Source organism: Podarcis raffonei, chromosome 14 (assembly GCF_027172205.1).
Source record: "Podarcis raffonei isolate rPodRaf1 chromosome 14, rPodRaf1.pri, whole genome shotgun sequence".
Lineage (NCBI taxonomy): Eukaryota > Metazoa > Chordata > Lepidosauria > Squamata > Lacertidae > Podarcis > Podarcis raffonei.
This window is the reverse complement of record NC_070615.1, coordinates 44,926,476-44,951,186: the sequence shown is the minus strand read 5'-3', so window position 1 is coordinate 44,951,186 and position 24,711 is coordinate 44,926,476. Positions and strand designations below refer to the sequence as shown.

Here is a 24,711-nt window from a genome sequence, read left to right as displayed (position 1 = left end):
TGTGCCCTAAGTACTGGGCAGCTGCAGCGGTGGGATAAATGCCTCTGGCTGACTGGTAAAGCACCCTTGCAGAAGGTTGCAGACTCAGTCTTGGGCTTCATAGCTTAAAAAAGGGCCTCAGGTAGCAGTTCATGGGAGGAGACCCTCCCCTGCCCCTAGAACAACCCACCCGCCTTGCCCCAAAGAGCCACTGTCAGTCAGAGTAGACAACTCTCCCCCATGATGCTTCTGGTGACGTTTTCAGTTTCATGCATTTCATGTGTCTTGCTCTTCTCCGTCTCTTTATTGCTTTTATGGCTCATCACTGGGGATGCACAGGCAGATGTAGGAGGAGCTCGTGGCTACAAAAAGTAAGGATTGATTACTTGTTGGGGGGGGGGAGGTAAGCCTGTTTCTTGTGCCAAATTTTCATGGGGAGGATGTCAGTATCTTAAAATAATATATGGTTAGGAGTATTTAAGGATAAACTGGGTGCTCAAACACTGCATTGCTTTAAACTGCCCCCCGCCCTCTTCAAACTCTTTTTATTAAGACTCATAGATAAGCCTTCCCCAAGCTGGTGTCCTCCCAGATGCTACAACTCCCATCAGCCCCAACGCAACCTGTCATCTGGGAAGATGGGAGTTGTAGACCAAAACATATGGAGGGCACTAGGTTGGGGAAGGCTGTTGTAAATCATAGGTGGCAGAGGCTGGAAGACATGTGTGGCACCACCATGGTCACATGCCTGGCGTAGAGTCAGTTCCCATACGTATGCCTGCCTGCCCAGCTCATTAGACTGCGGTCCAGTTGCATCACATTCAGGGGTAACATTCCAGAGGCAGCTCATATTTTCAAAGGTTGCATATAGCCCCAAATGACTTTTTTAAAAAACAACAACACCTGGCTACTAGCTGGCATGGGGTGGGGGGAGGCCCTCCCTATGTCTCTGCTGCTTTCCTCACTCCTCCACCAACAGGAGGAGAGAAGAGGGATGGAGGCAAGCAGAGAGAGTTGCAGGCAGAAGAAAAAGGCTGGAATTGATCTGGAACAGAGCTGCAGCCAAGCACCAGTTAAATTTGTATGGAATGCAACTTGAGTGTAGAGAATTGCATTGTGATACCCTCCAAGGTGGCACTTTTGCATTTGACATACTTCCTATAAAAGTTGGTCACCGCTGCCCTAAGAGAGAATTGTTGGTCCTGAAAACATCACCTTGCAGGCAAACGCTGAACCCGAACAACTTCCTAGCAAGCTCACTGAGCCTTTTCCCTCACCTCCTGTGTGGCCTTCGTCTCCTTTGCTTCCTGCTGGCGGTGGTGGCACTTGCCTCCCAGCTCTGACTTCCTACAGACCGAACCTGCAAGCTCGTGAGCTTCACGTTATCCTCACTTGTTCTCTGACATTGTACTCTGTTTTATTGCCTTTCCCAACATCTAAAATTGGCATTCATTCAGATGTTCGGTATTGACTGAGATGCAGCTTGTATGTAGGTTTTCTTGAAACAAGAGATGTTTGGAAAGCCCCTGGCTGGTTATTACATCACATGCAAGGTTAAATGAGGCGCTATAAAATATATACTGAGCTTGTCGCTTCCTCTTAGATAAGAATTAGCTGTGACTTCATCCTAAATGAGGAAGGCTTTTGTGCAATTCAGAACCAAGCACTGTCGTGCACAAGGACAAAATTTCCCTCCTGCATCTCTTTTTGTCGCTTTCTGGGTCAGCCACACCTGCTGTAGATGAGCGTTTTGCACTTTTGCAGAACTGTGAAACCAGGCAAAGAGTGGTTCCTTTGAAAATCTCTTGGAAATTTAATCCATTTCAGAATATGTAAAGTGAAGTAGTAAGGAAGTATTTAATTGCAACTGATTCCTCTTCCTCTCCCCCACCCTACCCAATTATGTGGTCTTTTAAAGCTCCTTTTCTCAGCCCCTTTTTTCAGCCCATTTGTTGTGAGTTCTGGGATTCAGACCATACCCAAAAACAAATACATATTTTCTTAAGAAAAAGAACAAGCGCCACTGTCTATAACTGCACCGCAAAGTTTATTCCAATCTGGGATAGTTTAGAGTCTGGGTTGGCTTTCGTAAACCACCAGGCGCCATTGAGCATATCCTCTGAGTTAATACCTCTACAATGGTTTTGGCTTTTTATATATATAAAAAAGAAAGAAAGAAAGCATTTTTTTTTGCAAGTTGTTGATATATGAATAAACAATGCCTTAATAGGGAGCAGATTCGCCAGTGTCTGCCTAGTCCACAACCCTGGAGCCATGACACTTCATTGTGAAGCATTCCTGGATGGATTGGGCAGGATTCGGAGAATCAGGGAAGCAGTTCTTGTGATCTCTGAACAATCATATTCTGTGCAACACCAAACACGCGGTGTAGGTCTGGATCTCTGAAATGGTTGGTTTTCTCATGGTTTTTATCTAAAAACATCTGCCGTGAAACCTCTCATGTGAAGTCACTGGAGCAGAAGGGAGTGACCTTCTTGATCATGCTTTAGCATCTCCCATGCTCAGTTTGTGCTTGCAGGTTTGGCATTTACTAACTTGTAAAGCCCTGCTTTACTTTTAGCTATGCATACTTAAGAACGTGAGAGCCTCTTGGATCAGGTCAAAGACCCACCTAGCATCCTGCTCTCACAGGGGCCAGCCATTGCCTCTGGGAAGCCCAGGAGCAGAATCTGAGCTTAATAGCACTCTCCCCAATCCCCCCATTGATAATTTTATCCTCCGTGAAGAGGTACTTTCTTTTGTCTGTCCCGATTCTTCCAGCATTCAGCAGGTATCCATGAGATCTAGAGTTCTATGAGAGGGAGAAGAGCCTTTCTCACTGCACTTTTCTCCATACCATGCATAGTAAGAAAACACCTTCTCCTAATTTGAATCAAAGTGCTCTTAAGAAGGACCTAAAACTTGTTCCTGGCTCTATTGCCTAGGCCACTGGCATGACGAGGGCATGTCAAAGGATGGCCACATTGGCTGGCTGCCCTGCAGCTGCCAGATTTTTTCTGTCTAATGAAGACTTAGCAAAGCTTGAACATATGTATTCTGCAAGATAGCGCTGGGGCTAAGTGGGAAGTGAAGGGTCAAAATAATCTATTGTATAAGGTAGCTTCCTATGTGCTTATGTGTGTGTGTTTTAAAACCCAAAGTGGCATCACACTAACACAAGTGGTTGAATTGACTGGCTGAAAATATCTTGCTGGCTGTGACGACAAATCTAATCCTTTCCACCCGCTTGTTCATTTCCGTGTGGCGTTTGTAGAATGCTTTGCAGGAAGTAGATTGTGTCCGTTGGTCCCACCTCTCCACCTCTTCCATTCTGCCAACCCAGTTGCTATCATTATTGCTATTAATGAACGTAGTGCTTTGCAAACTGCAAGGGGGCAGGTCCCTGCTGCAAGGAGCTGGCAATCTAAACGCTGCTCAACTCTGTCACTTATGTTAATGGCTCCAGGAAGGGTGCGGGGGGGGGGAGTGTGATGGCAGTAAAGCAACAGACTCCTGCTGCTCCTCACTACCTCCCGGTGGTCCCTGAAAGAGCTGGTGTTCTCAATTCCTTGAAGTATTCAAAAGCTAGCGGAGCAAGGACTGCCCTACAGTTCATGCCCATGTTGCTGGCAGGGCATCTGCATCTCAGTCTACAAAGGACGGGGGATATCCCTTGGCGCAGATTCCTCGTAGAGCAGCTGTAAGCTATGGAGGAAGTGGAGACTGAGTCACAAGTCTAGATGAGGCATGATGTGCTCCTCTTCTCCCCACCCACCCCCTCTTATGAAAATAGCAACTTGGCATGCTTTGTAGAAGCCCTCTCTGACCTGCTGCCCTCCAGATGTTCGGAACTATAACTCCCATAAGCCCCAGCCAGTGCAGTCTTGCCCATGTGCTTTTCAGGCATGTGTTCATAGTCCTATGACCTACAAGCAAGTTTAAAAAGCAGCAGCAGCTGACATTCCCAGGAACCTGAGTCCTGTACCCTGCCGTTCTCTGGAATCACAGGAGTTGCACAAGCTCGGTCATCTCATCATATTTCCTGGTCATTTTGGCTCTGGGCAGCTAATCATTGTTAAGCTACTCCTGTGTCATTCCTTTGGGACTCTTCAGGGGGTTCAGCAAGCTGCATTCAGCAGGATTCGCCTCTAACTTACCTGAATGCACAACACTGCCTTGTAGGGAGGCAAATCGCTTTTTATTGTATTTAGCCATAAGCAAGGGGCAGGCTAGGGGCTGGATGTGGCCCTGCAAGGATCGTGTTCCTCTCTCCCCAGGCCATGCCCCTTCCTGGCCCTGCTGCATGCTCCCCTGGACTGTGTTTGCCTGTGGGAATGCATCCTTTAATTGTGATAATGCCTCTTCCTTACCTGGATGGAGGACAGAGAGGGCCTGTGTGCGTTTTCCATGGCTGGAATGCAATCCACAGTGCAAGAACCGCTTCTGTTGCTGCACTCACCTTTGCATCTAGTTGCACCCTCTTTTGTCTTCAGCCCCACTCACCACTGGCATGCAGCTCCCAGAAGTCTGCCCATAAGGGAACGTGACCCTTGGTCTTAACAATGTTCCCCTCCTCTGCTGTAGGTCCCCAGTGGGTGCTGGTGCCTATTGGGACTGGGAGGTGGGAGCCCAACAGTAGGTGGCACCAGAGCCGATGGCAGACAAAGCCAGCTCATTCTAGTTCTGGCCCCATCCTCCTCCTCCCTGCTGAGTTCTATATACATGGGTGTGAAAGAGGAGGAACCTGGCAGGCGGGGACTTGCTAAGGATGGTGGGGCAGTGCCCCATTTGCCTGAATGGAACAGCCAGCACCTGGATAGGCTATTTCGGTGAAACAGTGGTCCTAGTGAATGCTGGAAGTCACTAGGGGTGCCAATGAAGCAAAACATTATCTTACACCAAGTCTAGACTCTCGGTCTATTCAGCCCAGTTTCTACAGGGTCGCAGGCAGAGGGAGGCCACGTTTTCCATCACCAGCTGCTCCTCATCCTTTTCAACCTGAGTTCCCTGAATGGAATCTGGGGCCTTCATGCAGAGCTCTGAGCTGCCAAGATATTCAGAGTGCATTTTGGGAGCTCCCACAACTAGCCACAGTTGGGAGGCACAATGCAGGGTTGGAAACTTCCCCAACTGAACAGGTGTCAATTTGGGACTCCAGCAGAGCACTGGATGATGATGATGATGAAGAAGAAGAGTTTGGACTTGATATCCTGCCTTTCACTACCCTAAGGAGTCTCAAAGTGGCTAAGAATCTCCTTTTCCCTTCCTCCCCCACAACAAACACCCGGTGAGGTGAGTGGGGCTGAGAGACTTCAGAGAAGTGTGACTAGCCCAAGGTCACCCAGCAGCTGCATGTGGAGGAGCCGGGAAGCTAGCCCAGTTCACCAGATTACGAGTCCACTGCTCTTAGCAACTACACCACCCTGGTTGCTTTCATATCCCGTAGCCCCACCCAAGGAGCTGAGTTGGAATATATAGTTCTCCCATTTCATAAAGTGAAATGCGCTTTGTAAAAATAAATTTCCTTCATTTCCCGCCCTCAGCCCCCGTTCAGTTTTAAGTGGCAGGGGTGGCACTGTTTCTTAAAGGACCACCTCTCATCTTTTTAAAAAAGGAAAAGGAAGAAGGTCATGTTGCTAAAAGGATGCGCCTCAAGTGTACACCTAAAGAAACATAAAAGTGTGAATGCAGCTTACACCTGTTTTCACACACGATTGACTGGCGTCCCCTGTCAAGGATATGCTGGTGGGTGAGCCAGGCTTTACTGCTGTGTAATGTGTGGAATGGATTTAAATGTGGCAGCCACTGAGGTTTCACAGCTAGGCTGCCCAACTCCAACCTTTGGGCATTCCTCCTGTTTGCTTGTACCTCTTCCTGGTCGGTAGGCTCAGGGATGAATGAGCAGCTTTCGTACCCAAGAATGGGAGCTTCCACTTGCTTCAATTGAAGGCTGTAGTTTGGGAAAGAACCAGGCAGCTCCCAGAGTCTTTTCAAGCTCTGCTCAAGGGAATCCTGGAATTCTTGGAAATTTTCTCATGTCAATCTGCATAATGGCTTCTTTCGGCGCTGTTTCCATTTATCACTCTTCATTTTCCTGTTTAACGGGATCAACAAGTTTATTCGAGGAAAATAAAATGGGGAGTCACAAACTTAAATAAGCTACAAGTACTGTTTATTCAGGCATTTGATGACTGAAGGACACTGTTCCTGGCAACCCTGAGATCACTGGCTCAGAGAATGATTCTAACTGCTTTTAGAATCCTTTTTAAAAGTGTTTTGTGATTAAAGCGTTTGCCCCTCGCCTCCCTGGGCTCCTCTGGGAGGAAGGGCAGGATATCAGTTGAATAAACAAGAAATAAATAAAATTACTTTGAAATCCAATCAATCTGTGGCACCTTTCCCCTTTCTCAGCAAGGGGAGGGAGTTTTCTGCTGATCCAGACATCCCTCTTTGCTTTTGTGGAGGAGGTTAAGAAGGCAGAACAATAGCTTGAAGTGCCACAGGGAATGGGATTTACAATATCTGTGGCTTTGCTTCTGTGGAGGAAGGGAACTGTAGCACAGTGGATAGGAGAGAGCATCTGCTTTGCATGCAGGTGTCCGTTCAACCCCCAGCATCTCCAGGTAGGGCTGGTGAAGATTCCCTGCCTGAAGCTCTGGAGAAATGGTCCAGCTCAGGGTCAGGTAGCTCCCTGTTTTCCTCTCTGTTCATGAGGGGTAGCAGCATTGTCTTTCATGAACTAGTCTATCCTGCAGGGCTAGTGAGAGCACTTTGGAGATAAGAGACGGGAAGCGCAAGTGAATGGGGTATGTCTCTGTCTTCTGCAAAATGTAGAGGGTTCCATGTACGATGGTGATATGGAAAGGTTTTTCCTGGAGGGAGAAAAAACCCCGATGTACTAAATCAGTGTTGTGAGCTTTCATTCTCTTCTCAGCAAAAATCATTCTTTTCCCATTTCTGTAGTAGATTAGATTCATTTCATGGAGGAAGAAGAGAGGTCTCTCCATATTTGTTAATTGTGACTTCTGCGTAGAACCTCCAGGTTCAGAGACAGTCTGACTCCTTGCAGGAGAGGTGTGTTAGCTTCAAGCCCTTCCTAGAGGCACCTGGTTGGCTAGTACAGGCAACAGGGTGCTGGAACTTTTTGGTCTGCTCAAGCTGCAGGGCTCCTGAATGAAACCTTCATGTCCAGGGGCAGTGTATCTCCCAGTGGATGCGTACAACAGGGGGTATTCTCTTTCCTTCCCTGTCCTGCTTTCAGGCTTCCTAGAGGCCTTTGGTTATCCACTGCAGGGAGCAGGATGATGACACTAGATGGACCACTGGGCTCTTCAGATGTATCCCTTAATTTACCTAACAAAGCCCTGAACCTCATGCAACATTTCATGGCTTTCTCTTGTTCCTGTTGGCCAGTGTAGCTTAGTTTTTCTCATTCCAGCTGATGGCATCTGTCCACAACACGTCCATTGTCCCTGTCCTTCTGTGAGGAAGTGCTTTTGCATTTCTGGCCAGCTTCCCTCTGTGTAAACTCTTGCTTTCCCTCCCTTGCAGGTTTTGCCGTCGCCCAGTGCATCAACCAGCACAACCCCTCTCCGCTTTCATCTCCATCCCCTTCGTCCAGCGGGAGCACCGGGCGCTGTGACTCTGCCACCAGCTCCACGTCGATTCCTTCCATGGTCCAGAGCCCGTCAGGTATTGAAGCCTCTTGCTCTTAGCTGTAGGCTGTTTTATAGACTCTGCTTGAACCCACCTGCGGGGTTTTTAAAGAGACTTCCTAATCTTAATATTTTATCTCCTGTTCATTAAGCTTGTTTTGGAAAGGGTACCCGAGGGCGGGGGGTTCAGGTGAGTCCATGCAAAACTGTGGGACAGATTATCCAGGATTTTGTTTTTCCCTGTTGTGGCTTCAGTCCTGCAAGTCAGGCAGGTGGATGAGCTTGGCAGACCATTCCACATCAGTCTCTTGGTTCAAATTGTATGAGACAACAATATTGCTTGCTGCAGGATCCTGCGTTAAAATGCTTTGTGCTAATGCTTAACTTCTTCGCCTGCTGGAGCTCAGACCATTCCAGAATCCACACTCCCCTGACTGAAAATCCTATTCCTATGATCCCAGATAACTTAAGATCTGGCATGGCTTCTCAGTAGTAAGACAAAGGCACTCTGCACATGTGTAAAGGCACTGTGTGTCATTTCACACATTCCTTGACACCGAGAACAAGTTGGACTCCTGGTTCAAATTTAAGTCCTGCTGCAATAATAAGCTGCCCCCCCCAAAAAAAAAAATCAAAGTGATCTCTCTGTCCTTTGGCACTTGTCTTTATATCCTGGTTCTTTATTTCCATTGAAATGATCTGACTGCTTAATCTAAATGTGTGCGTATGGGAGTGAAAACTAAAATTTCAAGGTCATCTTTTAAGGAATGTTCATGGTACCAAACAAGGTGCCCCCCCTAGATATAGTTCAGGGATGGAGAACCTACAACCCTCCAAATGATGTTGAACTGCAGCTCCCATCATACCTGACCATTGTTCATGTTGGCTGGGGCTAATGATGTCCAAAAATACCTTGTGGTGGGGACACAGGTTCCCCATCCTTGCTTTTTAAGGAATTGGGCGTTGTTGGCTACCAGGAACAACTGCAAAATATTGCTTCATTCCTCATATCTGGTAACCTTTGCATTTTGTGTGTGTAGTTTTAACAGCCTGATCTTAGATGCAAGTCCTGCTGTAGAAATTTTGAATTGTACCCTCCTCCTTTTTCCTTCTCTTCCCCTCCCACGAGTAACTTCTTTTGCAGGGATACTTTTTTTTTTTTTTTGCAGAAAACCTCCACAGGCAGCTTGTCTGTGCCATAGTGACCTTAAACTCAGCACACCTGTATTTCATGGCTATCATAAACTCTGGAAATGTACAGGCTTGTTAAAAGCAAATGCTGGCCTGTCTTCATACAAATGCATTTGCTGACAGGCTATTGATCTTCTGTAGAGGTTTCCAAGGAAGAAGAGCGAGGTGATTGTGTGTTTTTCCCCCAGCCCTAGATACTTTTGCCTTTGTGCAGAAGTTCCTCCTCCCACCCCAGCTTTATTCTCCCCACCCACACTTGATAGACGGCACTGATTTGGACTGCCGGTGGGGTGTTTGCTCCACCACATGTTTAGCCTAGTTGTGTGGGTCTTAATTAAATTAAAGCCCCAAAATGGGCAAAAAATGGGAGTGGAGTCAGCTGTTCCTTGTTAAAATCTATTTCCAGCAATTACTGGCAGCTCTGTGTGACATTAGCAGTCTTTAAACACGCGGCTAACAGTTTAAATCCTAAAAAGTGAAGCAGGTGTAGTATCATTGGGAAATGAAAGCTCTGCCTTCTGAGGGACGGATTTATTAAAGAACTTGGATGCCTTGGAAAACCACAAACTTCGCGACGAGGAGTTAACTTTCCAAGCTGGGCCCTTGCCGTGATGGATATGAGCTGCTCAGACAATCAACCTGTTTCTTCTTCTTCTTGGTTCGAGGTCACAAATACTGATCCGCAGTATCTATCTAGTGTCCCTCCGCCCCTTGGCTGCATCGTGGCAACTTTCATCCCGACTATATTTTATTTCATTATGTCAGGATTTTTTATTAACTTATGTTATCTGTTCCACTGAGAAGCAAGGGGCCTTATTTGTAGAGTGTGGCCACACCTCCACAGTTTCACTTAAAAATGTGAAATCTGGTTCTGCTCTAATCACCTGGAACCTAAACTAATGCTGAAGGCAGCAATGCACCCTTTAATATTACAAAACCTGGTTGAAAGCAGACTGCTGTATTAGAGAGGGGGAATAAAACCCATGGAGCTGAGAAGCACGCTTTGTGCCATGAAATTAAGGCTGTTACAGTTCTACTTTTATCAATGCTTTGATTTATTTTAGGAACAAAGGTTTTTCTACTCCCGAAGTAATTGTTTCTTATTTATTTCTTTATACAAATATTTATCTACCGCTATTCATAACAATTGAAACTTTTAAATAACACATAAAACATTATGATAGAGAATATTTAAAAGTTACAGTCAGAAATCAGCTAAGCATTGTGGAAAGATGCATTCTTCATTGGCTGCATAATAAGCCTGTAAGGTTTGCAGCAGGTGTTTAAAAGCTGAAACAGAAGGCACATTAAGGACTCCATTTCTTGTTGTCATTAAATGACCCTTGCCAACTCTGGAAGCAGCCAGTGATGTTAGCTGACTTTAGAAGCTTTTGTCTTGGGAAGTGAGGAAAGTCCCTTCTCAGTGCAAGGATGCCAGCTGCAAACCTTAAACAGGTGTGTGTGTGTGTGTGTGTGTGTGTGTGTGTTTTACGAGCAATTTCATTCAGATCAAAGCACGTTCCCCAAACGACTTTTGCCATCAACGCATTTCACAATCTGGGAGCCGCTGTGCAGTCCCTTGGTTGCTAAATTAGTGAAATGGCTTTGTCTGTGGGTTAAGCAATCCTTCCTCCCCCTTGTCCGCAGCACTGTCATTGACTGTGCCTCATGCAAAAGGCACAGATGAGATAAAGCTTTCGCGTTACTTCTGACGGCAGTCGGGAGCTTGCCCAACTCATTAAATAAGCAGCCTGCAGTAATTCTGACGGGTTCTTACGTCATCCCAAAGCTTACTAATAACTCTTCTACACTAACTTTGACCCCTCACCTTTCCACCTTTCACCAGAAGCATTGTCCTCCAGAATCCTCCCAGCTCATCCTGCTCAATAGACGCCAAAGAACTGTTGCTAAAATGTTCAAATTAGTTGCATTCTTTGTTTCATCAGTACAGCAATATCTTCCTGCCTTTCTGCCTTCATGCCTTCCTTCCTTTGACCTTTTGGGGTAACATGCTGTAAGTGTTATCCATAGCTTGCATCCATGATTCAGATAAGGAGCTTAGGAAAGGGCCAGGGCGCTGTTTTTCCTCCTTCTTTTAGGGTGAAAAGTTGGTGTTTTAGGAACTTCACAAGGCATTTTACACACACACACACCCTTTAAAATGCATGTGGTTTTCTTCTAAGCTTCTTGCCTGTTTAAAAGGGACAGCACAGAGGAAGCCTGAGAGAGTTGTACAATGTCATGTTTGGGATGTTGTCTGAAACTTCCAACTCCTAGCAGTGCTTGATTTATATATAACACAGAACACAACTACTTTATAGTATGATCGTGGGACATCCAGCAAGTATAAAACAATGCAGCTACAGAAGAACATGGATCATTCCCAAAATATAATTATAAATGGGCCTCTTACATATGCACCTTAAGTATGCATATAAACTCAGTAAGATGTATGAGCTTGCTTTTGCTGGGTAATCTCGTTTATTTAATTTGCGACAAACAAGCTCTCATCTCCTCATCAACACAGAGAAGCCTGTCTCTTCTCTGACCTTTCATATTGAAAAACCCTGTTCACAACAGCATGTCTTGGAGAAGGTTTGCAGCAGGTGTTTAAAAGCTGAAACAGAAGGCACATTAAGGACTCCATTTCTTGTTGTCATTAAATGACCCTTGCCAACTCTGGAAGCAGCCAGTGATGTTAGCTGACTTTAGAAGCTTTTGTCTTGGGAAGTGAGGAAAGTCCCTTCTCAGTGCAAGGATGCCAGCTGCAAACCTTAAACAGGTGTGTGTGTGTGTGTGTGTGTGTGTGTGTGTGTGTGTGTGTGTTTTACGAGCAATTTCATTCAGATCAAAGCACGTTCCCCAAACGACTTTTGCCATCAACGCATTTCACAATCTGGGAGCCGCTGTGCAGTCCCTTGGTTGCTAAATTAGTGAAATGGCTTTGTCTGTGGGTTAAGCAATCCTTCCTCCCCCTTGTCCGCAGCACTGTCATTGACTGTGCCTCATGCAAAAGGCACAGATGAGATAAAGCTTTCGCGTTACTTCTGACGGCAGTCGGGAGCTTGCCCAACACACCCTTTAAAATGCATGTGGTTTTCTTCTAAGCTTCTTGCCTGTTTAAAAGGGACAGCACAGAGGAAGCCTGAGAGAGTTGTACAATGTCATGTTTGGGATGTTGTCTGAAACTTCCAACTCCTAGCAGTGCTTGATTTATATATAACACAGAACACAACTACTTTATAGTATGATCGTGGGACATCCAGCAAGTATAAAACAATGCAGCTACAGAAGAACATGGATCATTCCCAAAATATAATTATAAATGGGCCTCTTACATATGCACCTTAAGTATGCATATAAACTCAGTAAGATGTATGAGCTTGCTTTTGCTGGGTAATCTCGTTTATTTAATTTGCGACAAACAAGCTCTCATCTCCTCATCAACACAGAGAAGCCTGTCTCTTCTCTGACCTTTCATATTGAAAAACCCTGTTCACAACAGCATGTCTTGGAGAACTGCAGGAAGAATAGCCAGCACTCTTGAATACTGTTTCTGGTTGTATATCCAAATTATTTGGATACCATACCATACTGCACTGAAATGGTTAAATGTTTCTTTGCTCGCCCTTGAATCTTCCTGCCACACTCTTTGAGAACCTCTGCCCTGGGGGACATGAGATGAGAATTCTGGACTGGAAAGGCACAGAGGGAGAGGATCATATTAGAGCTCTGCTGAAAATTTCTCAGCCATGGAAAAAGAAATTGCATTGCAAAACATGTCAAAGGGGAGAAAAAGAAATTGGTGAAATTCTGAAGGGTGTGTGTGCCTGGTTTATATCACGCTCGCCTGCCTTTTGAGGTGGCTGAAGGGTGCTTGAGAGTGCCTTTCCTTTCCTCCGTCTCACTGAGTGGTTTGTGCTCCTGGAGAATATTGCCAGAAGGAAACTCCTTCCACAATACTTTTTTCAGGCAGCCTGGGGAGGTGGCAGTGTTGGAAAAATGTTTCCCAGGAAGGGAAAAAGAAAGAAACACGCCACCCTCTGCCACATTGCTGCAAATCCCAGCACCCACCAAAATTCTGAAGTGTCCTGAGAATGAAGACTTTAAAAAAAGATTGTCTAGGCTTTAGGCTGTTATTAATTTATTAGTTGTTTTTTTAATCTACAATTTACCATATGGTCCCAGGGTGGGTTTTATAAAGTTTGTATACTGCTGGTTTTAACTGCTCTCCACAATACGCATAGTGTTGTTTTAATGTGATATTATTGTGAGCAGACTTAGGCTGCCTTTGGAGAGGAGAGACAGGTAATAAATTTGGGGGGGAAGATAATTTTAAACAATCGCATCTACTTAGATCCCCTCCCACGTCGTTTCTGGTCAAGACAAACCATCATCTTGATCATTATTGCCTATTATTAATATTGTTGTAATTTCATTTCTTTTTCTAGTCCACCCCAGGATAGTTAACAATAAAATGCAACGTTAAAACCAAGTTAAAACCACAGTGTGGATAGATGACCCTCGGATAGATGACAATTCCTTGAATCTGTTATATAATAAGATATGCAATTCAGCAGAAGACTGCCTTGTAGCCCACTGATAGAGCACATGCCTTTTATGCCAGAGGTCTCAGGTTCCATCTGTGGCATCTCCTGGCAGCACTAGGAAAAACCCCGTCTGAAACCCTGGAGGGTTGCTGCCAGTCAGTGTAGACAGTACTGATCTAGATGGACCAATGGGTCTGACTTTGGTATAAAGCAATGTTCTGATATGCTGCAAAAGCTGGGGAAAGTAAGTATTAAGCTGGCCCCTGAATGAGAATAACGTGCCGGGCAATCTGATCACAACAACGAGGGAGTTCCCTAGCCAGGGTGCCACCACAAAGAAGGCCCTGCTTCACCCACTCCCCTACCAGAGTCCCATTCACCAAGGGCACCACAAACAAGGGCCTCACTGGCAAAACTTGCAGCCCAGGCATGCTGTGAGAGAGGCAGTCATTCAGCAATTTGGATTCCGCCAGCGCCTTGAATAGGACCCAGTCACTGACAGCCAGCACAGTGCTTCCAGGATTGCTGTAATGTGATCCCATCTTACTTCCCCTAAACCACAAACAGGCAGCAGTGCTCTGCACCGGCTGCAGCTTCCAGGCCGCCTTCAAGGGAAAAGCCCTCTGTAGAGTTCATTGCAGTAGTCAAGCCAGGCGGGGCTTATCAGAGCACAGACAACTGTAGGTGGGTCATCCCCATCGAAGAAAGTAGAGTGTAGTCAGTGGCTATCAGAATGTGCTCGGGTCCTTGTTGCGAGTTTCGTGTAGGCATCTGGCTGGCCACACTGAGAGCAGGATTAGATGAGCCATTGACCTGATCCGGGCGAGCTCTTCTTAACGTTCTTATGATGACTGTCAGCGCTATTGGCACTTTATCTCTGTATACATAATACGCTACTGAGTCTCCCAAGTGCTAGACAGGCACTTTAGGCGTGTGGGGCTGCCATATTGCAGTCTGCCATTGCCGGTTTCCCTCGGCTTACGGAAGAGTTTCTAGTGTGGTTGAGAAAGGCTGCTGCTTAGAACACACAAATTTGACTCCTCTCCCATGTCCTGTGTTGTTCTTCGAGTCTGAGCTCCAACCCTCTATACGACCCTGGATTTTCCATCATGGCTGAATCCCACACATGACGATGTTTGTTGCACCTGCTGTTCTGTCTTGCTCTTTGTTCCACTGAAACGATGTTTTTCCAGAAATCTTCTGTGTTTGCAAAATTCCGTGGTGTTCTGTCTGTTTTCCCTCCCCGTTCTTTTTTTTAAAAAAATTGCTTCCCATTGGATCTTCTTTTTTTCTTTTTTTTAAAGAAAAAAAATATGCTGCACTTAGCTTTGACTGTAATCCAAGTGCTGTATTTTACAGGCTTCCTTTCTCGAAAGGGTAGATTTATCTGACATCCTAATTTATCGCTCGCTCTGGGGGAGACGGAGCATCCTCCGGCAATTTATTACCATTAAGTGGGATGGAATATTGCTAACCCACGAGAAATCTGTAAAAAATTGCTCTTGCCTCTTTTTTAAGTGGGTCGTCGAGGTTCCCCCCCACCCTTCCCCATCGTTTTGAACCCGAAAGCATTCCTGTTTCCTTCCCTGGCGCTTAGCCGCTGTCATCGCCTGGCAATCCTAAGTCGAGCCAGCCTGAACACGTGGCATTCTTGAGGACGGTTTGTGTACTCTGTAATGGGCGGACCTCTTCTCGGCCTCTCGGGGCTTCTGAAGAGAGCGAGACCGCAGGATGCCAGCTGTTTGTGAGCATGTTTGTGGTGTTGGTGACGGTCGTTTTGATGTTTACTCTTAATACAGCCTCCCTGCAACCCCCTGGGGTACCTCCTGATCTTTTGGACCACAAATCCTGGCCGGCAGGCCTTGTGGCCCGAAACCTCTGGAGGACACCTGGTTGGGGAAGGCTGCTATAACATGTCTTCTTCCTTCCCGTCTCTGTGATCCCCCACCCCTAGCCCTCTCCCCACCCACCCAATTGTTAATGCCTTCATGTGATCTATTGCTGTGTTTTCCTCTAGTTAGGCCTGGCAGGAAAGGACGGCGGCGGGTCTTCAGTCTCTCGGAGGCTGACAGTCACGGTGGACACTGGGTTTAGGCCTTCCGGCAGCAGCTGCAGCAGCATCAATCCTTGCAAAATCCCTTCAGGCAGGTTTCTCCTTGGATGTGTGTGTGGTGTATGGCTCCCCTTCTCACTCCCCTCGTCCTCCCCGAAAAAGAGATTACGGGGCCAAGGGAGTGTTGCTGCGGTCCTCTTCCACGCATGCAGAAACAGCCAGCTGCTGTTGACAGTGCAGTATTCACATCCAGGGTGTGTAGAGGCCTTTCCCACCCTTCCTGGCTAATTCCCCTGAAAGGGAGCACCTTGGTTGTTTCACCCCACAGCCACTCCCTTGCTTTCTTCCTTGAAACAAAGAGCAGCTCCTCCCACTGGGTTGCAGGAAGGTTATCCAGGCCTCCACCGGAAAAGGTGGTCCGAAGGTTCAAGATGCCAGACTCCTGTATCTTTTGGCTCTTGGGTAGCGTAAGGCTCTTACCTGGCACCTGAGCTGTTGGTGGCTTAGCGTTCGGCAACTGGGAACTCGCCTGACAGCGGGTGATCAAGGGATGCAGGTGGGAGCATTTCTGCCCCCCTGCCGTAGCTTCAAGCATCAGTTCAGATAGGTGAGAATGAAGCCCAGTTCTCAAAACCTTTTAGCAGGAATTGGTTCAGGCAAGCTATGTTCACAGCATGACGGAATTGGAGTTTTGTGTTTCCTTTCAGTTTTTTTACGTGTAAAGTCTGTGTTGCTGCTTTCTCTGTGTGTTGGACGCTTTTTGGCTCCCTTTCTTACAGTATTGTTTGCCACCTGCTTTTATTTGCAGCCATTGTCCTTCGAGGCCATGATCAGTTTGCTTCTGTATATTTTGAGATCTGCCTTTTCCTTGCAAAGCGGGGAGCTTCCTTAGGTTCTCATGAGAATTTGAGGCACCCCCCTCCATTTCTCCAGATCATTTAATGCCTAACTCAGGGTATGGAGAAACCGTGGCCCTCCCGAAGTTGCTAGACTACAACTCCCATCACCCCTGACCATTGGCCACATTGACTGGAACTGAGTCCAGCAACATCTGAAGGGCTACAGCTTTCCTATCCCTCTCCAAACTCTTTCATTTGTCTAGTTCATCTTGCCATTCAGGTGCTGTTTGGTCCAAACACTGGTGGCAGTGGCAGGGACTTCATTTATTTACCTTTCAGGGGCATTTCTCTTTACACCAAAGTCAAAGCAAGTAAGGACAAACATTTCGGGACAGAAAAGTACTTTCCGCACAAACATTCAGGTGTAGAAATTAACCCAAAGGTGCTCCCTTTCCATTCTGAATTGATTTTCTCCACCCCATCCCTCTTCTTTGAGTTTCGGGTGGATGAAGGCAGATAGGAAACCTCCTTCTGCGTGCATTTTTGACATGTGAAGACTGACAGTGAGCCACACACATCTTGCAAATCTCCCATCAGGCCACTTGCAGACCTTGCATGGCCGTGAAAAGCGAGATGTCCCTTGGATTCTGCCACCCACCACCATCAGTCCTACTTTGCAACAGAGCTCGTCCAATTCTATCCCATAATTCTAGAGAAGAAGAAGAAGAGTTTGGATTTGATATCCCGCTTTATCACTACCCGAAGGAGTCTCAAAGCGGCTAACATTCTCCTTTCCCTTCCTCCCCCACAACAAACACTCTGTGAGGTGAGTGGGGCTGAGAGACTTCAAAGAAGTGTGACTAGCCCAAGGTCACCCAGCAGCTGCATGTGGAGGAGCGGAGACGCAAACCCGGTTCCCCAGATTACAAATCTACCGCTCTTAACCACTACACCACACTGGCTCTCCAGAAGGAGAGGTCTGGTGTGACTATATAGCCTGCTGCATTGAGGAATGACAGCCAAAGATTCCCTGGCCTGCATCTTTGGCTCTCTTTGAATTGCAGCGATTTGAAGGGTGAATCTTACTTTACAGGGAAAGCTTCAGTCGATAGCATTGATCAGTCAATTAATCCTCATAGCCCAACTGAGAAGTGCTATAGAGATTGTGCTCATTAATTACTCAATGTCTCTCGGCTTGCCGGCATATCGGACAGCAGAGACTCGCATGGTCCCAGCGGGTACAGATTCCAGTAGTGCAAAAGAAAGAAACCTGTCAAAGCTGTCTCAGCAGTAACCCATCTTCTCCAGCCGCCCCCCCAAACAACCTGGTGCCCTCTAGTTTTTATTGGATCACTCCCCACATCACACCTGACCATTGGCCATTCTGTAGCTAATGGGAATTGTCATCCAACAAAATCCGGATGGCACCAGTTTCGAGAAGGCTGATCCACACCCAACACTGAACTGTGCAGGGTGATTTTTAAGAGACTGTTGGCTAAGGTACACGTTCTCACACAAGCCCTTGGGCAGGAAGCTAGAAAAGACCTTTTTGTTTCTCATACACATCCTGTGATGTCCTTGCCCATCCTAAGGCCCACAGTGCAGCTGGGAGTTCTGCCCAGGATCTCTTGTAATATTCTAGGTGATCTTTGGGCACAGGATCCTGGGGCCCTTTCTTCCTGTGCTGCTTCATTGCAGGCCCTAAATGTTTCATCATTATTCATTTACTCATTGTTACATTTCTGCCCCCCATTTACTCCAAGGAGCTCAAGGTGGCATACACGATTCTCCCCATTTTATCCCCACAACACTGCTTTGAGGCTGTGAGACTGTGACTGGCCCAAGGTCACCCAGTCAGCTTCATGGCTGAGTGGGGATTTGAATCCTGGTCTCCTGGGTCCTAGTCTGACTTTCTAATCCCTATGCTACAGATGAACTTGCTTGTACAGTGTGGACAGTCCAGGCTTGAAGGAAACAGTTAATAATAATAATAATAATAATAATAATAATAATAATAATATACCCCGCCCATCTGACTAGGTTGCCCCAACCACTCTGGGCAGCTTCCAACAAATATAAAAACACAGTAAGACATTAAAAACTTCCCTATACAGCGCTGCCTTCAGATGTCTTCTAAAGGTTGCATAGTTACAGTGGTACCTTGGTTTTCGAACATAATCCATTCCGGAAGACTGTTCAACTTCCAAAACGTTCGAAAACCGAGGCACAAAGGACAGTCAGTGGATAAAATGGGGGGGGGGGACACAGCAGAAGCCATTCGACTTCTGAGGCCCATTCGAAAACAGAAGCAATTACTTCCGGGTTTTCGACGTTCGAAAACCAAAACGTTCGGCTTCCGAGATGTTCGAAAACCGAGGTACCACTGTACTTGTTTCCTTGACATCTCACAGGAGGGCGTTCCAAAGGGTGGGTGCCACTACCACGAAGACCCTCTGCCTGGTTCCCAAAGCTTCATGTATCGCAGTGAGGGAACCGCCAGAACACCCTCGGAGCTAGATTTGTGCAGCCAGGAAGAGACTGGCCATATACTGGTCTCCCAATTCGTGTATATCCACTTCCAGAAACAGGGCCTGAACTGACAATTCGCGTGGGCTCAGTTTCACAACACGTCATTCTAGTTCCCATTCTTCCTAGTGTTTTTTCCCCTTGGGCTTTAGAAGCCACAGAACCTGCCTTATTCCCAGGTCAAGCCAATGGTCCACCGACCGGCAGTGGCTCTCAAAAGGTTCTTCTAGTGCCGAGGATTGAACCTGAGACATTCTGCATGCAAGATGTTGTACTGCTGGGCTGCAGCCCTTCTCCGTTCATTGCTATTTCCTTCTCCCACTCCCCTTACCAGGAGAATTGAACTGGCTCCAATGGGCCAGACCATTGTCCCATCTAGCCTAGAAAGATCTACTCCAGCTGGCTCTCCTGGGCAGAGAGAGAGGCCTTTCCAGGGATGGAACCTGACGTAATTGTTATTTTAAACATTAAAAAACCCATGTTCTGCCAACGACCTCCCCATTACTGAAAACTGGCTGTAGTTTTATTCCCTCCCAGCTGGCTTCCTTCACATGTTTGCATTAGGCCAGCTCCCTTGCTTCTGTGTGTATATAACTCCTCCCTCCCTCCCTCCTGTTCTTGCGGACCCCCCCCCTCACCTCCAACAGACTGTACAGAATCCCAAGCCCGAGAGTAGACATTCAGAGGACCTGCGATCTGCAATCTTCCGTTGCATCCTTCCCTCTGAGCCTTTGCGATCAGGCGTCCCCACCACTTTGCCAGCACAGACTGAACTGGTCTGCGTTGTATTTGCATTTTTGAATTCAAGGAAACGCTGGTGTTGTTGTTGGTTTCTCCCCCTTGCCCACTCTGAGCTGAAGCAACTCTGCCTTTTCTCCTCTCCCTCCTTTTTTGGCACAAGCCCTGCACCTTTAAGCAGCAAAAAAACCTTCTTAAAGGGGTGGCACCCCCCCCCCGGCTACATATCTACTCTCCAAAAATGTGGGAAGGATTTGGGAGGGAGAGAAACAGCAATGGGTGTCACCATTTCCTTCGCAGCTTTTGGTCTCTTTTTTCCTTTCTTTACAGAGCCGTGGTTTGGGGCTGCCAAGCAAACCAAAAATTAAGTTATATTTCCCGGACATTAAAAATATGCATTGGCTTGAAGTCCTCTTCTGTGAAAATAAGCATAACCAACCCTTTACCCATGAAAGGAACTGCTGTCTGTCATTTCAACTCCACCCAGCCCTCTCATTTTTCCCCACTGTACTCGTTTAATTCTCAACTTCCCTCTTCCCCTTTCTTCCATTGCTGGTTTTGGCTTTGTAGTGTTGTTGTTTTTTTAAGTTATGCAGCACCCCTGCCTCTCTGTAGGATTTCTGTTAATTCTGCACAAGCAAGAGTCCTGTTTGAGAATGCCAAATCCATTGTGTCCACCACTCACTGCATTGCTTCGAGGGTCGTTCTGCAGATACCTTGTGCTGAAAGGGAGACACTGGAGTCGGTTTGCATTCGGCCAACTCGCCCAGTCTGACCTCCTGAAACAATATGCAAACTGAAGCGCTGCCAACCGTTTGAAATTTGCGCTTCTCTGAATTTTGCAGTGCGGTTCTCCAGCCAGCTAATGCATTCAAAAATGCATATGCTGGGGCGAGATGTCCATTGAATTGCACACGATAGTGAAAACCATGTACAAAATGCATTATTGTCAGGGGGACGCGCTTGGTAGAAATGAGCGTATGAGGCAGACTTGCACACCAAAATGTGCAAGGAGGAAATTGCACTAAAAATGCTGCAGAATATCCATGAGGATTTTTTAAAAAATTGCACACTGAGAGTGGATAAGTTTTTAGAATAAGAAAGTGAATGATGCTGTCAGAACAGCAGGGTAAAAACATTTTTGTGGGAAGTGATAAGAGAGTGCTTTCTGAGGTCAGTGGGGTCCCCGGCTCTTTTAGAGGCCAGCAGTGTCGCATGATGCACTTAGAGGAGATTATGTGCCCATCTGAACCAAAATGCCTGGAGCAGTTGTCTCTTGGGTGTCACAAAAGCTGGGGATGTTCTGCAGCAGTCACACAAAGAGAAGCATGAAGGGAAACACAGCTACTGAAATTGCATTGCTTGGTGCAGCTTTCCCTCTCTAGTCAAAGCTCACCTGTCCAGGGCTTCTTTCACCCAGTTTCTTTCTTTATTCTGGACAAAACCATCCATGCCTCTGTTGCTGTTCTTGTTTCCCAGAAATCTGTCTCTTTCTGCCCAAGGGTCCTTGTACCCAGAAGTGCCTGGAATTGGGGGCTGCTTCTGTCAGTTGCTTCCTGAACAGTATCTTCAGTACCAACCAACATAAGAGGACCAAAAGTGAGATTGTGCAGGGACAATCTGTAAAGCTTCACAGCCCATCATTGTTTTATTTTCTTCTAAACCTGCATTACAGTTTTAAACTTCTCAGAGAGGAAAGCAGGAAAGCCTGGCAGTAAGGATGGTAATAACAGTATCACAGAAATAACCACAAAGCAGCAGGAGGCATTAAAATATTATGCCGCAAACAAGTCAGCAAAAGATAATAAGATCTTGCCTAAAAATCACGCTGTATTCTTGACTAGGAGGACTCTCAGATGAGAGAGCTCTTCTTCCTCTTTGGCGATCACTCGTAGCCAAGTAAGATTGTCTTCCATCGAGAAAGGTCTAGTTAGTTAACAGTGTTTCTCAAACTTAGGTCCCCAGCTATTGTTTGACTACAACCCCCATCATCCCTAGCTAGCAGGACCAGCAATCAGGAATGATGGGATTTGTAGTCCAACAACAGCTGGGGACCTAAGTTTGAGAAACACTGGAACACACCATAGGTCAGCCTTCCCCCAGCCCTGGCACCCTGCAGATCTTTTGTGCTACCACTCCCAGCAGCCTGCGCTAATGGCTTGACAGGAGTTGTAGCGTGAACCATTTGGAGAGCGCCAGGATGAGGAAGTCTGCTGTAGGTGGACCTGGTGCCTCCCCTAGATGTGCCCCTTTCCTGATCTCAGCAAACGGAAAGAGATAACAGCTGCAAATCAGAGGTCCTCTTTGTCGCTGGAGGGGCAAGGTCAAATTTTCATAGTCTTTTTTTCAATTTTAATTTTTAAAAAACCCTTTGAGAGTGGAATATGTTTTTAGAAGAAGGGATTGAATAATGCTGTCAAAACAGCAGGGTAAGAAGAATTTCGTAGGAAGAGATAAGAGAGCGAGTGAGGGAAGCCAGAGAAAGGCAAGGCAAGCAGAGTTTGCGAGTAAACACTGGAAATAAGCACTGCGTTGGCAAAATTAAAACCACAATGTTGAGTTTTGGTATTTGTATGAAGGTTCTGCAGAACTAACCCTCCTTCCATGCTGTTTTTTGTTTGTTGTTGTTTTAAGCTACAACAGCTCCTGGTTCTTGCCACGGGTGCAATGTAGTCAAGTAGCACTTTCCACAGGTTAACTAGGACTAAAGCTGCACCAAAGGTCTAGGGTCAGTGTCAGGCAGCTGTCTGTGTTGCTAGGGAGGCGTGGGGAACCTTGTGCAACCTTTGGCCCTCCAGATCTCACTGGACTACAAGTCCCATCAGCCCCAGCAAGTGCATCCAAAGATCAGGGATGATGGGAGTTGCAGTTCAGCAGCATCTGGGATGCCAAATCTCCCCCTGCATCTAAATCATGGAACCCACAGGTGACTTGAGACCAGACTGTGTCTGAACTGAGATTTGAGCCCAAGCCGCCTTTTCACCACCCTGAGACATTTTGTTTGCCATGCACAATATTATCCTTTTACTGCAGCTACGCCCCACTTTTTTTCTCCAAGGAACTCAAAGTGGTGCTCAAGGCGGTTTCTCCCTGTCCCCATTTAATCCCCACAACTATCCTGTGAGGTAGGTTAGGCTGAGAGGCAGAGACTGGCTTAACGTCACCCAGGGAGCTTCGTGGCCGAGTGGGGATTCGAACCCTGGCCTCCCAGGTCCTAGTCCAGCTCTCTTTGCCGCATTGATTTCCATCTGAAGAGGTGGCCCTTTTCGGTTAATGATAACGCTCGTTACACCCAGGCATAATATGATTGTTTTCCTTCTCTCTCTCATTCGCCTGAACAGATGACTCAGCAGCCACTGAGCAGCCTCAGGCATCCTCTGGTCACTTGCCGGCAGCGGACGACTCTTCTGCGCACAACTCAAAGCCTGGCAAGAGGAGCACAGAAGCGGAAACGGCCAATTTATCTCCCAGCCTCATTCCTGCCCCGCAGCCCACCATCTCCCTCATCTCAAACGACAGCACGGACACCTTGAGCGTGGAGTCCCTGACGCTGGTCCCGCCCATCGACACGGACAGTATTCTTGCCGTCGGCGGGAATCAGCCGCCAGCCGCGGAACCAGGTGTTTCCACAGAGACCGACGGACAACAAACTTAGCCGTGCGTCAAACCGTGGCTCAGAGCGTCGGGGACGCGAGCGAGCAAGCACTCTCCTTGTTCCCGCGAGCAGTTGAGCCAGCGGAGGCGTCACTGGCTGCTTAGCAACGTCCCTCAACCCGTGTCCATCTGCGTCTCTTGATGAAAATTCAGCGTGCGAGGCGGGCTTTTAAAAATAAAGATGGGAGGAACCTCAAAGTTCAGTGCAGGACTGGCCTTGCACGCTGGTGTTGCAGGGAGGCGGGAGGAAGGAATTTAAGGGAATTGGTGGCGGACGGTATTTTGGAAGTACCTGGCTGCTTCTTCCTCTTTTCTGTTGCTCGCTTTTAAAGCCACTGTCACATCTCACCTTCAAAAGCCATGACTGCAACCGAGCAAACTAAACTGTCGTGATCCGAACCAGTTTTCTGTCCATGGGGTGCTTTTCCACTTCATTTGGAGGAAAGGGCCGTAGACCAAGGAACTTTACTAGGGTGTGTGTGTGTGTGTGTGTGTGTGTGTCCCATTTGGGCAAAACTTCCTTCTAGCCTGCTGAGTTCTAGTTTTCGTTTTGTTCGGAGGCATGAGCATTCTGTTGGGAATCCCAGCCAAGCTGGCCACTTGTATTTATAGCACTGTAAAACTTTAATATCCAACTTGCGTGTATTCTGTGTCTGAAATAATTTTAACTTGAAGTTGTACGCACATCTGTTGGCGGGGGTGGGGTGGTTTTGCAAGCAAACACGAGAAATTCGGGTCTTTGGCATAACTCTAAAGGGCTTTATTTGGAGGAACACATGGGGGAATTGCGGGCAAAGTTTTGTGTAAGAGATTTCAGAGGAATGTAAAATATTTTAGCATACTGATGTCCTCGTTTATTTTGTGGCTTCTTTGTCGTCGTCCTTGGGGCTCTCCTGCCGTGGCAGCCTTCAGAAGGAACTTTGTTTATATCCTCATAAATCCAGTTCACATCCTACTGGCATTAGTTTCTGGGTGCCATCATGCATTCTACTCACTTCTCAAGCAGGTAAAGAGACCTGCCCTACCATTAAACAGAGTGAGGCAGCTGCCTCGGGGGGCAGATGCTCAGGGAGAATAAGCAGCAGCCCCTCACTTGTCCCCCAAGATCTCTTAAGGCAGCCAGTTACCCCAGTGAAGGAAGCTGTCATCACCAGGGTTAAAATAAGCTTCAAGTGCCAGTTCAGTTGGACGCTTTAGGTAGAATGAGAAGGCAGCCTCTAGTCCAGTGGTTCTCAACCTGTGGGTCCCCAGATGTTGTTGGACTACAACTCCCATCATCCCTGAGCTCTGGCCTTGCTAGCTAGGGGTGATGGGAGTTGTAGTTCAACAACATCTGGGGTCCCACGGGTTGAGAAAGGCTGCTCTATTCCTTTGCTAGCAAATTGTTCTATTATGTTTCACACCTATAAGGTCCTAACAATGTTTGGGATTCAGCAATTGAGTCCCATAAGCAGAAGCCCTGTGCAAGGACTCCGATTTACACAGCAGGGCTGTCCCCCCATGTGGCCCCCAAAATTGGGAAAGGA

The 24,711-nt window shown here is 47.0% G+C and overlaps 1 protein-coding gene across 5 annotated transcripts in view; it reads left to right on the top strand.

Moving 5' to 3' along the window:
- Positions 1-24,026, top strand: part of CLEC16A (C-type lectin domain containing 16A) — a 95,576-nt gene extending 71,550 nt beyond the window's left edge. For 2 of the 5 annotated variants that reach the window (XM_053364559.1, XM_053364560.1), the window contains 3 exons: positions 7,531-7,671; positions 15,397-15,519; positions 22,873-24,026. In XM_053364559.1, the coding sequence (XP_053220534.1) occupies positions 7,531-7,671; positions 15,397-15,519; positions 22,873-23,186 (578 nt within the window). In that variant the 3' untranslated portion in view covers positions 23,187-24,026. Of the gene's footprint in view, positions 1-7,530; positions 7,672-15,392; positions 15,520-22,872 lie in introns of all 5 variants that reach the window. The other 3 variants (XM_053364562.1, XM_053364563.1, XR_008327476.1) reach the window with 2 other exon arrangements.
- Positions 24,027-24,711: the final 685 nt, after the last annotated feature.